At 54.5% G+C, this 11911-nt stretch overlaps 5 protein-coding genes across 5 annotated transcripts; 3 read left to right on the forward strand and 2 right to left on the reverse strand.

The window, feature by feature from the left end:
* Positions 1-98: 98 nt before the first annotated feature.
* Positions 99-2338, reverse strand: E0L32_004840 (uncharacterized protein; the record flags this gene model as incomplete). The annotated part of the gene is made up of 3 exons (XM_031139295.1): positions 99-373; positions 445-895; positions 953-2338. The coding sequence occupies 3 exons, from the start codon at positions 2336-2338 to the stop codon at positions 99-101; spliced, it is 2112 nt and encodes a 703-aa protein (XP_030996721.1).
* Positions 2339-3844: 1506 nt separating this feature from the next.
* On the forward strand, positions 3845-7210 carry E0L32_004841 (uncharacterized protein; the record flags this gene model as incomplete). The annotated part of the gene is made up of 1 exon (XM_031139296.1): positions 3845-7210. One exon carries the CDS (start codon positions 3845-3847, stop codon positions 7208-7210), a length of 3366 nt encoding a protein of 1121 aa, XP_030996722.1.
* Positions 7211-7942: 732 nt separating this feature from the next.
* On the forward strand, positions 7943-9604 carry E0L32_004842 (uncharacterized protein; the record flags this gene model as incomplete). The annotated part of the gene is made up of 1 exon (XM_031139297.1): positions 7943-9604. One exon carries the CDS (start codon positions 7943-7945, stop codon positions 9602-9604), a length of 1662 nt encoding a protein of 553 aa, XP_030996723.1.
* A 478-nt stretch (positions 9605-10082) lies between these two features.
* Positions 10083-11143, forward strand: E0L32_004843 (uncharacterized protein; the record flags this gene model as incomplete). The annotated part of the gene is made up of 2 exons (XM_031139298.1): positions 10083-10558; positions 10633-11143. 2 exons carry the CDS (start codon positions 10083-10085, stop codon positions 11141-11143), a joined length of 987 nt encoding a protein of 328 aa, XP_030996724.1.
* Positions 11144-11311: 168 nt separating this feature from the next.
* On the reverse strand, positions 11312-11802 carry E0L32_004844 (uncharacterized protein; the record flags this gene model as incomplete). The annotated part of the gene is made up of 3 exons (XM_031139299.1): positions 11312-11330; positions 11380-11614; positions 11688-11802. The coding sequence occupies 3 exons, from the start codon at positions 11800-11802 to the stop codon at positions 11312-11314; spliced, it is 369 nt and encodes a 122-aa protein (XP_030996725.1).
* Positions 11803-11911: the final 109 nt, after the last annotated feature.

Consider the following 11911-nt stretch of genomic DNA (forward strand, 5'->3'; position numbering starts at 1 on the left):
GTCTTTTCCATTCCCTCGCCCCTGCGAGCTCTTCCAAAAGTTCCAACCTAATCACACAAACGACTCACATTAAGGCTTTTGGGGGGGAAGCCGGGTACTCATGGCGACTGAGCTGCAGGCTTTGGCCGCAGCATTCTATCCTCTCCCAGAACAGCATTGTCTTTGACCAGCTTGATCCAGTCCTTGCGTGGCATCTGGCCAGGAGCATCGCCAACCCGATTGCCGAACTGCCTGAGCAGGCTCCCGATCTGGATGCCGTCCGGCTGGGCCGCAATCAGCGCGTTGACAATCTCGGACGCTTGGACCGGTAGGGGAGGCGAGGTAGCTCTCGGCGTGGAGGCTCCGCCCTTGGTGGGCGAAACGGAAGCGGCCCCTGAAGACAGCCCGTCTGGTTAACGCTGCCTGCTTGAGAGGAGGGAGCGAGTTCTCGGTCCGACAACTCACCTTGAGAAGGAACAGGGCTGCCAGCCCTCGAGCCTACTGGTGTTCCCCTGGCACCGGTACCAATGATTTTGATCTTCTTCTTGGTCACACCGCCGTCCGACATCTCACCTGCGGTGGCCTCGCCGTCGCTCAAGGCCCCTCCCTTGGCCCGAGACCGCTGCTGGCCGGGAAGAGGCGTGGACGAACGGCTGGGTTGCACAGAGCCCGTGGCGTGCTTCTTGACCTTCTTCCGAGACGATTCGTTGCCACTAGATTCCGAAAGATTCGGAGAGCCGGGTCGCTTCAAGGACTTGCCCTTCTTCGCATCTCCTAGTCTGTGCTTACCCGAGGGGGTGGTATTGCCTTTGGAAGCAGCCCCCGAAGAAAGCTTGACATCAAGCTTGTCCTTGGAGTCTTCGTCCTTCTTCTCCTCACCTTGCTCCTCTTCGTCCTTCTCTGCCTCATCCTCGCTCTGAACATAGGATATTAGCCACGTATCCAAATGGTTGCGAACCAATGGATCACTTACTGAGGAAGATTCGCCGAAGGGGTTGGACTCATCCGAGTCGCTCTCGTACTCCAGAGCATCTTCCCGTTTAGCAAGCGCTTTGCGCAGCTTCTTGCCATCGAGCTTCCTCTTCAGTTCAGCCATCAGATCATCTATCTCCTGCTTCTCTACTTCCTTTTCATCACCTTCGCCGAAGAGATTCGCGCCAAGGTGATTGCGACGCATGCGCTCCCGGGCGTCCCTGGCGTCCTCATCGTTGTCGGGCTCCAGACCGACGTTTTCATCGTCATCCTGGAACTCATCGCCCTCAAAGTCGAGGTCGTCATGGTCCACCTTCTCGGACCGCGGCGCTGACCGGTAGGTGCTGCTCTCGGTCTTGACGCGAGCACGGCCGCTGGTGAAGATTCGCGTGGCTTCATACTCTTCCTCTGCCTTGGCCTTCTCCTTCTCCCGCATCACCCAGCGGCCTGGGTCGAACTTCTTGTCCATAAGCTTCTCAGCCTCCTCAATGGTGTACGCCTGAAACGGGGGTTTGGGCGTGAACCGGTAATACTTCTCAAGGGGAATCATGCGGAATCCGTTTCCACTAATTACAAAGGCCACATTGGCCTCGGAGAGGGCCGAGATGTAGTGACCGACCCAGACATTCTTGCCGTCAGCATCCTCGAGATGCCAGGGCAGAGATTCCTCGTAGCGAATTTCGGACTCTTTCTTCTGCTCGGCAGTGCTTCGGGGATAGTATGCCTGAACAGGCTTCTCCTTCTTCTGCTGGGGCTGTCGCTGCTTGTGAGGCTCTTTGGCGACTGGGGCAATCTGAGCCAGGTCGCTGGCGCGTTGTGCCTCTCGCTCGGCCTTGATCTGGGCGAGACGCTCGGCCTCCTTCTCATCCACTGTTGGGGGCGGAGGTGTGGGTGTCTTCTCCTTGACTACTCTGCCCGGTGCAGGCTGCCTTGGGTCGCGTCGATGTAGGGAGACGGGACGCGTGAACTCGTCCTGGTTGGTCGGGTCAATGTCCTTTTCCTCTTCGCCAGCACGGTTCGCCTTGGCACTAGCAAGGCGCATGACGTGATAGCGTATGCCCTCTCTAAGCTCGCGCTTTGTGGTCACGAGCGGATAGTCATGAGCTTGCGGGGGCATAGGATCGGTCCAGCCTCCATTCTGCCTTCGCTGGAGCTCGAAAGCATTGCGCTTCTGCTCCTCCTTTTCTAAGAGAGACATTGCTCCCTGCGGGCGCGAGCTGGGCCCCCCCTGAGCATTCTGTGCCTGACCCCGGCCGGGTTGGGGCCGTACAATCGGCTTCTTGCGCGCAACAAGCGGATCGGCTGGGCGTGGCTTTCGTCGCAAAGGCGCAGGGCCCTTGGAAGGCGGGTTTCGCCCGTTGGGCAAGCCGGACGGAGGCGCACTCATGTTGGCTAGCCACTTGCTGGACTAGTAGATACCGAATCAGTGTAGATGAGGGAACATGGGGCGTGTATCTGTTCTCGAAGTTCGCTGGGGAAACGGCTGGGTTAAAGTAGGTACAAAGAACAAAAGATAGTGAGCAAGCTCGCGCGACGAGACCAGCAGCTTTCGAGCTACAGGCTTGTGTGCGCACAAGCGCGTCTCAACAAAGAAAGTAAACGCGCAATACAATCGACGACGCGAACAATAGATGCTGCGAAAAAAATCGCTGTTGGTTTGCGGCCTTGGAGGTGTGTTGCGATGAGATGTGTGGGAGGTGAGGTCAGCAAGAGAGGACTGGAGCCTTGGAAAACCATAGGCGCGGCCGAAAGGTGTGGTAAGGATAAGGTAAGTGAACTCTCAGGTAGTGACAGCCGACAGGTCGGGCGGGCTTGCTATGACGGAGGAGGTTCTCCAAGGGATGATGGGACGGGGCAGTTACCTAAAATAGTGGGCGCACTGAGAATAGCAGGTGGGGTAGGTAGCTCTGAAGGGGTGCTTCAAATGCTCCAATTGCAGACGCAAACAGCTGGAGGTGAGCTGGGGGCTCAGGCGCCAGTTCGCTGGTCGCTGCATTGCACGGCGTGCATGGTTACCTGATCATCTCATAAGAACATCATCTCTCGGAGCTCTACGTTTATTTGGCGGTGTGCAGCCAGATAGGCCTCTATATAACTACCTAGGTAGCCCTTGAATAACTTATTGCTAAGTACCTCATGTAGGCAGGGACTCGAAGGGCATGAACTATGAGAGATACGAGAGTTCGTTCACATTGCTTCTTGAAGCCACAGCCAAAAAGAGGAGCCCACTCTAAACCAGAACCAGCCAGCTCTCCCTCAGCAGCACTAGTCCAACCAATAATAACGCCTCAATTGCAACATCTTACATCTCACTTCTTTGTCGCTTTACCCGTCACTCTTCCCTCTCCCCCTCTCCCTGATTATACTCTCGATTTTGTGAGAAGCAGGTCACAGGCGGTGGTATACGTTGGGCTCTCGACTGAACCTATGACATTGTCGCGGGGTAAACGACCAACTGCCCTCCGCGCGATCATCGGCCCTCTTGTCTAGGTGTGCTGCAATTTCATCGTGCTGCAAATCACTCGCCCACTGCCTTCACCTTCTGTTTCGGTCACGGTCACAGTCAGTCCGTGGTGAGGCCTCCCTGGAGTATCGTTGATACTCTCCCTGCCATCGGCCGAGGACTTGGATGCTTGTGACCAAACAATCAGCACCTATCCGTGTCTGAAAGAGGGGTGCATGTGGCATCACGAGCTTGCCTCCCTGAGGTTACACGGCCAGACAAACACGACTTTGTGTGAGGAGCATCCTGAGCGTTGATCGCAGTACGGCTTGTCATTCATTCCACCATATCACCTGGCTGCTCGACACTGTTTCACAGTACACTCAGCACTTCAAACGTCTCCTTCGCAATGCTGGCTGAAGGCATCCAATTCCCACGCCACCATTGACCATGCTCCCGACTCGAGACGCCGGTGGTCCGCAAGGGCCACTAGAAGATCGCCTCCGGAATCTGATCATCACCAACTCGGATTCCACAGGGCGGGATGCATCCTCTCAACTTCCGCCTCCTGGCCCTGGGGCTATGGACTATCAGACTCAGCCGTCCTTAGACCAGATAGCTGAGCAGGGCCCCCAAGGTATTCAGCCTACTGCCAACCGAGAGTCACAAACGGGAACCAAGACCTCTAGGAAACGTCCCAACCAGGCACAACGTAGGCAAATGTCAGCGCAGCTCTCCATTCCGATAGATCCACGGCCACAGCCGCCTCCACAGGCTGCCAGACACTACACAAGTCCTACTTCCACTGTTTATGGCCATAACAGTCAGTTCCAAGGGTCTCAGCAGATGGCTCAACGTCCTCAGTCTGCCGGCTTCCGGCCCACCTACTACAGTCAGCCCTTTCAGCACACCGATAACATCTCTCGTGGCTATCCAGCACAGCCTCGTCACCAGCAGTCTCAGTCATACCACGGGCCTGTTTCTCAAGCGCGGGCGCCGGATTGGCGGCAGCCTCCCGGCCCGCCTCCCGGCCGCGGCGCCGACTATGCTTCAAGGGGCCACAACCCCTCATTCTCGGACCATGGTGCCTCTTCCCCTGCATTTCATAGGTACCCGAACTCGGCTCCTCATCACCAACCGAGACACCATCATGTCAGATCTGAGGATTTGAGAGACCAAGCCTCACTGCTCGAGGAATTATGCCGCACAATCATAGCTGATGCCGAGATTGATGTGGCCCTGATCCAGGAAAAGGAGACGTTCCGTCTCAAGATTGAACGCATTTGTCAAAATGCAATTGCACAGTTCGAGCGAGAGACCAACAGGCTGGCAAACTTTCCCCTTGACAGCGTCCAGCTACGTTGCTTTGGCAGCCTATCCTCTGGCTTTGCCACTAAGGCATCGGATATGGACCTTGGCATTCTATCCCCGCTGTCAAACCCTCAACCAGACGAGCCCGGCTCACCCATTCCCCGGATCCTCGAGAAGGCGTTTCTTGATGCGGGTCTGGGCGCTCGCTTACTCACAAGGACTCGCGTTCCGATCATAAAGCTCTGCGAGAGCCCTCCTGAGAAGCTCAGACAGGACCTCCTGCGGGAACGGACCAAGTGGGAGCAAGGCATCACCGATGACCATGATTCAGCGGATGTAGATGATCATGAACACGAGGAGCCCGAACGGCCATCTACCCAAGATGGGCCAGAAGTTCACGACGTGGCGGCCCCTAAAGACCTTCAGCCTACCGGCAACGTGGAGAGTGCAATGGCCAACAACACATCAGATGCAGCCAGGCAGAGGTCCTCGAAACCCGTGACAAACGCACATACTAGGCCGGGAGAGAAGACTCTACGACTCAAGCAAGCAGATAGGCAACATCTGGTCAACTACTATAGTCTCGCTAAACGGTTGCTTCGGAAGCTTGACAGCCGCGATATTACCCATTCCACGGCAAAGCATTTCCGCCATGAAGACTTCATTATTCTCAACGAAGTTTCTCGCGCTTTTGTTCGCGGTCTGTCGGATGGGCGACTGAGGGATCGTCTCATGAGTTATCACTCGTTCTATCCGTGTGATGCAATGGGCACCCCAGTATTCCGGTCTCTCGCTGGGGTTTATACGCAAGCCGAAGGCGAAAGACTGGTTATTGCTTGGGAGGAACGAAAAGTGCATGAGAAAAGCGAAGCCAACGAAATCCAAGCACTGAGGAAGATCAACGCGTGGAGAGAGCTCCAGGATAGGGATGACTTCGGGCTGGACCTTCTGGGGTACAACAAAGAACTTCAGCTTGCAGCGGATCAACTTGGAAGGATTCCATCCATCCAACTCATGACTCTGGAGCAAGGCCAATACGAGTCACCGACGCAATATCACCGCAGAGCTATCAAGCTCCTGTTGGACCTAGGCGGCTATGATTCGACCACCTCCACCACAGACAACCTGCCCATTCATGCCACCACTATCGAACACTACATCAAGGGCATATGGAGTGATGAGATCCGTAAGCAAGTGAGGGCCTTTGCGCTGGAGAATGGGTCCGTGACCTTGCGCGCAGTCGCAAGGCGGCACAAGGGCCTTCATCTTGCTGCCGAGTTCGAGAAGGCGATAGAGAAAGGACTGTACGACGGCGCTTGTGTAGAGGATATCAAGGCTTACGTTGCGCTCCTCCGCATGCCCTTGACCTACACTCCTTCAACGGATAATCATTTCGACTATCTTGTGCACACTTCAGCCAGCTCGTCGGCATTACTCAAGAAGATTCTGAAAGTCGCCGATCCCGCAAAGCTCGCGCCAAATCAGCCTCGCGACCCTTATCGGGACCGCCTTGAATTTCCCAAGTCTGGCGTTGGTGTGCAATGCGATATTAATTTCTCTGCACATCTTGCTCTGCAAAACACTCTTCTCCTTCGTTGTTACTCTCATACGGACCCGCGTGTGAGACCCATGGTCCTATTTGTCAAGCACTGGGCAAAGGTCCGCGATATCAACACGCCGTACAGGGGAACTCTGAGCAGTTATGGCTATGTCCTGATGGTCCTTCACTACTTGGTCAACATCGCACAGCCTTTTGTGTGCCCCAATCTCCAAGTCCTGGCGCCACCCCCTGACCCTTCTCTTACCAAGGAGCAGCTCCAAGAGACCATGTTCTGCAAGGGAAGAAACATCCAATTCTGGAGGGATGAGAACGCAATCAAGAATCTCGCCCGGGAGGGCACTCTTACGCAGAACCGCGACCCCATCGGCGTTCTCCTCCGGGGTTTCTTCGAATACTACGCCCAGAATAATTTCTTGAGCACCGCGCCCGGACGAGGATTTGACTGGGGCCGTGACGTGCTCAGCCTACGAACCCAGGGAGGCCTTGTTTCCAAGCAGGACAAAGGTTGGACGGGAGCCAAGACCGTCCTGGAGAAGATTCCATCTGCCGCTCCCCCAGATCAGACTGCGCCTCCAAAAACGCCCGTTACTGCCGAGACTCCCCCTCCCATCACCCCTGTAAGCATCGGCCCAGGCAATGAGAACGATGCCAAGCTTTCAGCGACGCCCAGAGAGGGCGAGGTGAAAGAGGTCCGACACCGCTATCTTTTCGCGATCGAGGACCCCTTTGAGCTGGATCACAACGTCGCCCGTACGGTGACGCACAACGGAATCGTGTCAATCCGAGATGAGTTCCGACGAGCATGGCGTATCATACGCAGCACCGGCAAGGGTGGTGTGCCGCAAGAGAACCTGCTTCAGGATGTCAAAGACAAGGGAGAGGAGAAGAACTTGTACTGGGAACTTCTTGCCGAGCTCCATGGCCGAGAGTCTTTCGAAGCCTAGTCTCCCGACATTGTTTGTACGATATGAGCATGCGCAATGGGCTGAACCTGTCTTTGCTTGGTTGTGGAGGAGGAGTATTCACTCTCGACATCGAAACAATGTACGGGAAAGATGGGTTGGCAAATTACCTGCCACATTGCTTGAAATATACTGAATGGATGGATTATTCGATTTGCTTGCCTAATCTGTCTTCAGCTCATCGAGTCTTGGTAGGGGGGTACCCTATTCATAATGATATACCTAATGGGCGACTTAGAGTAAAGCAATGGGCCAGTTCCTAGCGAATCAAATTATGTTCTTATAAACTTGTTCACATCTGCAAAGAGCATCAGATCGATCCATGAAGTTTAAGCTGTATGAGCTGCCTGTGACAACAAGTTCCGAATCAACAACAGGCGACATCCACGCGGGTTCTTTCAGCATCTAAATGTGCAGACATCTTCCGCAGCCCTTTGTTCCCCGCCGCCTTTATTGTTTGCCTCAACAAATACATTGTCGCGAACAGATCACAATGACAAGGGGAACAATACTGATGTTTCTTGTAACAAAGCGTTTCTCCAGGTTTGCCAAACGAGGATATATAAAGAGCGAATGACATGCGTATGTACCAAAAGTGTTTGAAAGTGAATCCAACCGCCTGCTTTCTCTTCATCGTTCAACGACTTCATTATCAAAGAACAAACAATCTCAAGTCAATACTTCGAGAAGTTTGCAAATATCGGCACAACAAATATGGCTCAACCTGAACAAAGCCTGACGGGTCTGACACAGGAGGTGGATGCGAGTAGGAGAACTCAGAGTGTTGACAGCGTTCCCGAGGTTCATGCTGCTTTCCTAGGAGCCAGTTCCAGAAAGCGGAAAGCTGAGTGTGAGCCCTCCGAACCCGAGGGTTCTCACGCCAAAAAGGGCCGCCGAACCAAGAGCCTTCCCGATGTGTCGTTCGAAACGAAGGACCCTATCAAGGATCTTTCATCCTCTGCGCCAAAGACTTCGGCTTCCGAGGAGGTAGATCCCGCTGTTGAAAGTGTTCCGCAAACCTGCGAGACCGACAAGGCTAGCCTTCGCGTTAACCTTTGGATGGAAGAGCTCGAGACCATCCGGCGGCCTGAGCCTCTCTGGAACGAAAGCGTAGAGCTTGTGACTATTATGGGACCTCGAAATGTGCCTGCAAGCACTCCCGACCAGGAGCCACATGAACGTGCGTCTGAAGGTTCGTCCAGGGAGAGCGCTATAGCAATAGCTGACGATGACGAGGATACTTCTGGCACATCGAGCGCAAACCCGATTGTCTTGGGTGTCGACGATGAACAAGCCATTGCGACATCAGCATCACCCATCCAATCCTCCACGGCGTCGAGCGTCCAAGGGTCTGGCAGCGGTCGACCAAAGCGTGTACTCGAAGAGCCGCTGGAGTTCTATGGCGGTGATGGAGTCACCGATAGCATGGTACGTTTCCAAGACCGCAGGTCCGGAAGAGGCAAGATTCCCGGGCCGATGACATCAGATCGTCTGCTGCGACCAAGATTGAGGAATGAGCTGAACCTGAAAACAGAAGCAAGGCCATTTGCGAGTCATCCTGCTTGCAGAGATCTATACTGGGAATATCCGCTCAACTGTGAGGAGTCGATCGCGTCGGGAGACTGGTGTCCCAGCTCGAAGGCGCCATTACTGAAAGGCTTTCCACTAGTGGAAGATGTCGTCTTCTTGAGAGATGGCAATACCCATGGTATTAGCAATTGCTACTGGAACGCCATCAGCCTGCACATGTATGGTACGCACGAGTTTGCCGCACGGGTCAAAGGTGAGCATCTCGACCACGTACGTGCCGTCTTGTCCAACGAGCATCACCCGATGTACGACAAATACACGGCCATGAACAGCAAGTTCTACAAAACAGAGGCACTGCCCTTCTTGCCCGTCCAGGCCAACGTCACGCCGGTTCTGCTCAACCTGTGGCAGATCCTCAACATTCCAGGTGCGTGGACGCCTGCCGCAATGATGGAGATTACAGCCGATGTCTACGGAGTGTTCATCGTCATGTACTCGATGCAGGGAGACCGGGTCCAGGACGGAAAGGTCATCACCGAGGTCAAGACGGCAGGCCCGTACAATGCTCGGCACCTGTTTCTGCTTTATGTCGGCAACTGCCACTTCCAGCCAATGACCCCCAACGAGTACTACGGGTGGGAGTTCCAGTGCCCGAGGATCACGCGGGCGTCGACGATGAGATACCTTCAGGGGCCACAGACCGGCCAGGGCAAAGACGGCATAGCACACCCCTGGCGCCGCGAGTTTAGCAAAAGCGTACTGCCCCCGGTGCCTGTGGACCACACCTTTGATGTCAGGACGCTGCAGAAGACGGTGGCTGAGAAGCATAGGGCAACTCAAAGGTAGAATGTAGCAAAGAGGCATGCTAGGTGTATAATGGATAATAGATCTCCGTTCTTGTTGGAGACAAGCAGGTTCATCAGTGATTTATCTTCTCCGATTTTTACATACATCACCTTAAGAGAGCCCCTCAAGCTGTATGTGTTTACCTCCGCAGTCTTCCCCTGGCTTATTAAGGTAATGTAGCTTGGACGTCTGCAGGTCCGTCGGAAACCGAGACAGACTTATCAGATCATCTTGCGTTTTATCTTATCGTCTTATCGCTGAAACCCCCACCAAAAAGTCCCTCTCATTTTTTCCAATCAAGCCCCGCCGACTCACCATCGTATGTACATTCTGAGCCCATTCACAGCTTTCTTGAGTACCATCCTCTTTGCCCAACCCTTCCCCGTTGTTCCTCCTCTCGCCCTGAATTTCCGAACCAGGCTCCGCGGCCTGTTACTGCGCAATTCTATACGAGTAGAAAGAGGGAAAAGGAGAAAAGATGACTACCGATCAGACTGATACCCCCGAGACCATTCTCAGCCTGCGCAAGTCGCTTTGCGCCGAGTCAACTCCCCTCCCCGTGCGATTCCGGGCCCTTTTCTCCCTCAAGCATCTGGCCCGGCATTCGACCGGCGCCGAATCGAAGGCCGCAGTCGATGCCATTGCCGCTGCCCTCTCCTCCCCCTCCGCTTTGCTCAAGCACGAACTCGCGTACTGTCTGGGTCAGACGGGAAACATGGAAGCAGTGGCCCCCTTGCAGAACGTTCTGAAGGACGTGAACGAGGACCCCATGTGCCGGCACGAAGCCGCAGAGGCTCTGGGCGCGCTGGGAGATGCCGGTAGCTTGGACTTGCTAAAGGAGTTCCGCGATCGTGAGGGCGAGGAGGTTGTTGTCACGGAGACATGCGAGATTGCCATTGACCGCATTGAGTGGGAGAACTCGGAACAGCGCAAACAAGAGAAGCTGCGCCAGAGGTGAGTCAGGCTAATGGAGGGGCACTCGAGCTATCTACGACGGAAGAATCGTCTTTGCTGATATGGCGGGTTAGTGATTTCGCCTCTATCGATCCTGCGCCTCCAATGCCAGAGGAACATAGAACGGTGGAGGAGCTTGGGAAGGATCTGATGAACACCAGTCTCCCACTGTTCAGGCGGTATCGCGCCATGTTCGCTCTGCGTGACCTTGCCTCCCCTCCTGATCTCCCTACTGCTATTCCGGCCGTCCAAGCCCTAGCGAGTGGATTCGCTGATAGCTCTGCACTCTTCCGGCACGAGATTGCGTTCGTGTTTGGCCAGCTGTCTCACCCAGCATCTATCCCGGCACTTTCTAAAGCCCTGGCCAACCTAGAGGAGGCGAGTATGGTGCGGCACGAAGCCGCAGAGGCGTTGGGAAGCCTCGGCGAAGAAGAGGGCGTCGAGGCATTCCTCAAGCGCTTCCTGAACGACAAGGAGAAAGTGGTCCGGGAGAGTGTAATCGTTGCACTCGATATGGCCGAGTATGAACAGGGTGGAGAGGCTGAATATGCTTTGATCCCAGAGGCGGCCGGTGCATCGGCATGAACGGGTGTTGTTCTTCGATTGTGACGTGATTTATAGCACAGGCGTTCGGCTTTAGGAAAACTGGAAATATAATGATTTTCTTTCTCTTCGAGCATGGGTATCATAAGCTTCTCTATAAACGCCTTCTAAACCAAAATCCATGTTGTGACTCCGATCGCGCGAAACCGTTTAGTTATTGTCGTTCCAACTAGCATGTGTTAGTACACGGCTTGGTGCTTCAAGGGGAACCAACTCACCGGAAGCCACAGTCACAATTGAAAAAGACCGTGGTGCCCTCGTCGGCACTGCGTAGCTGAACGGCAGAAAACCTGACCTCGGTGCGACCGCACTTGGGGCAAGTCACATTGGTTGTCGCCTCGGTCTGAATCTTGTGTCGCTCTACCACCTGAACGCTGGACAATTGTGTACGAAGGGGTGAGGGAAAGTCTGAAGGCTTGGTTTGAGTGATGATTGTTTGCGAGGCCGCGTTGTCTGGCACATCAAGGACATATCAGCTCGGAGGGTCGCATTGTATGAGTGTCCTATGAGAGATCTATCGGCATACCTGGGTTCTCTGCTCCGCAACAGTTGCATAGCAGGATATTTTTCGCCGTACCCTTGGAAGCGGGGAGGAGGTTACCGCAGTCGGTGCAGAAAACAAGAGAGCCAATGGTGGCCATTTCGACGGATGAGCGTTTCTTTGCCTTGACAAAGTTTGGCCGGAATATGTCACTGCACTGTTAGAAAGGGCGAGACTGCTTGATGAGTGAGAAGATCGCTCTTTTTTTT

This window comes from Thyridium curvatum, assembly GCF_004353045.1.
Source record: "Thyridium curvatum strain D216 chromosome Unknown NODE_24_length_455711_cov_82.946811, whole genome shotgun sequence".
Classification (NCBI taxonomy): Eukaryota; Fungi; Ascomycota; class Sordariomycetes; order Thyridiales; family Thyridiaceae; genus Thyridium; species Thyridium curvatum.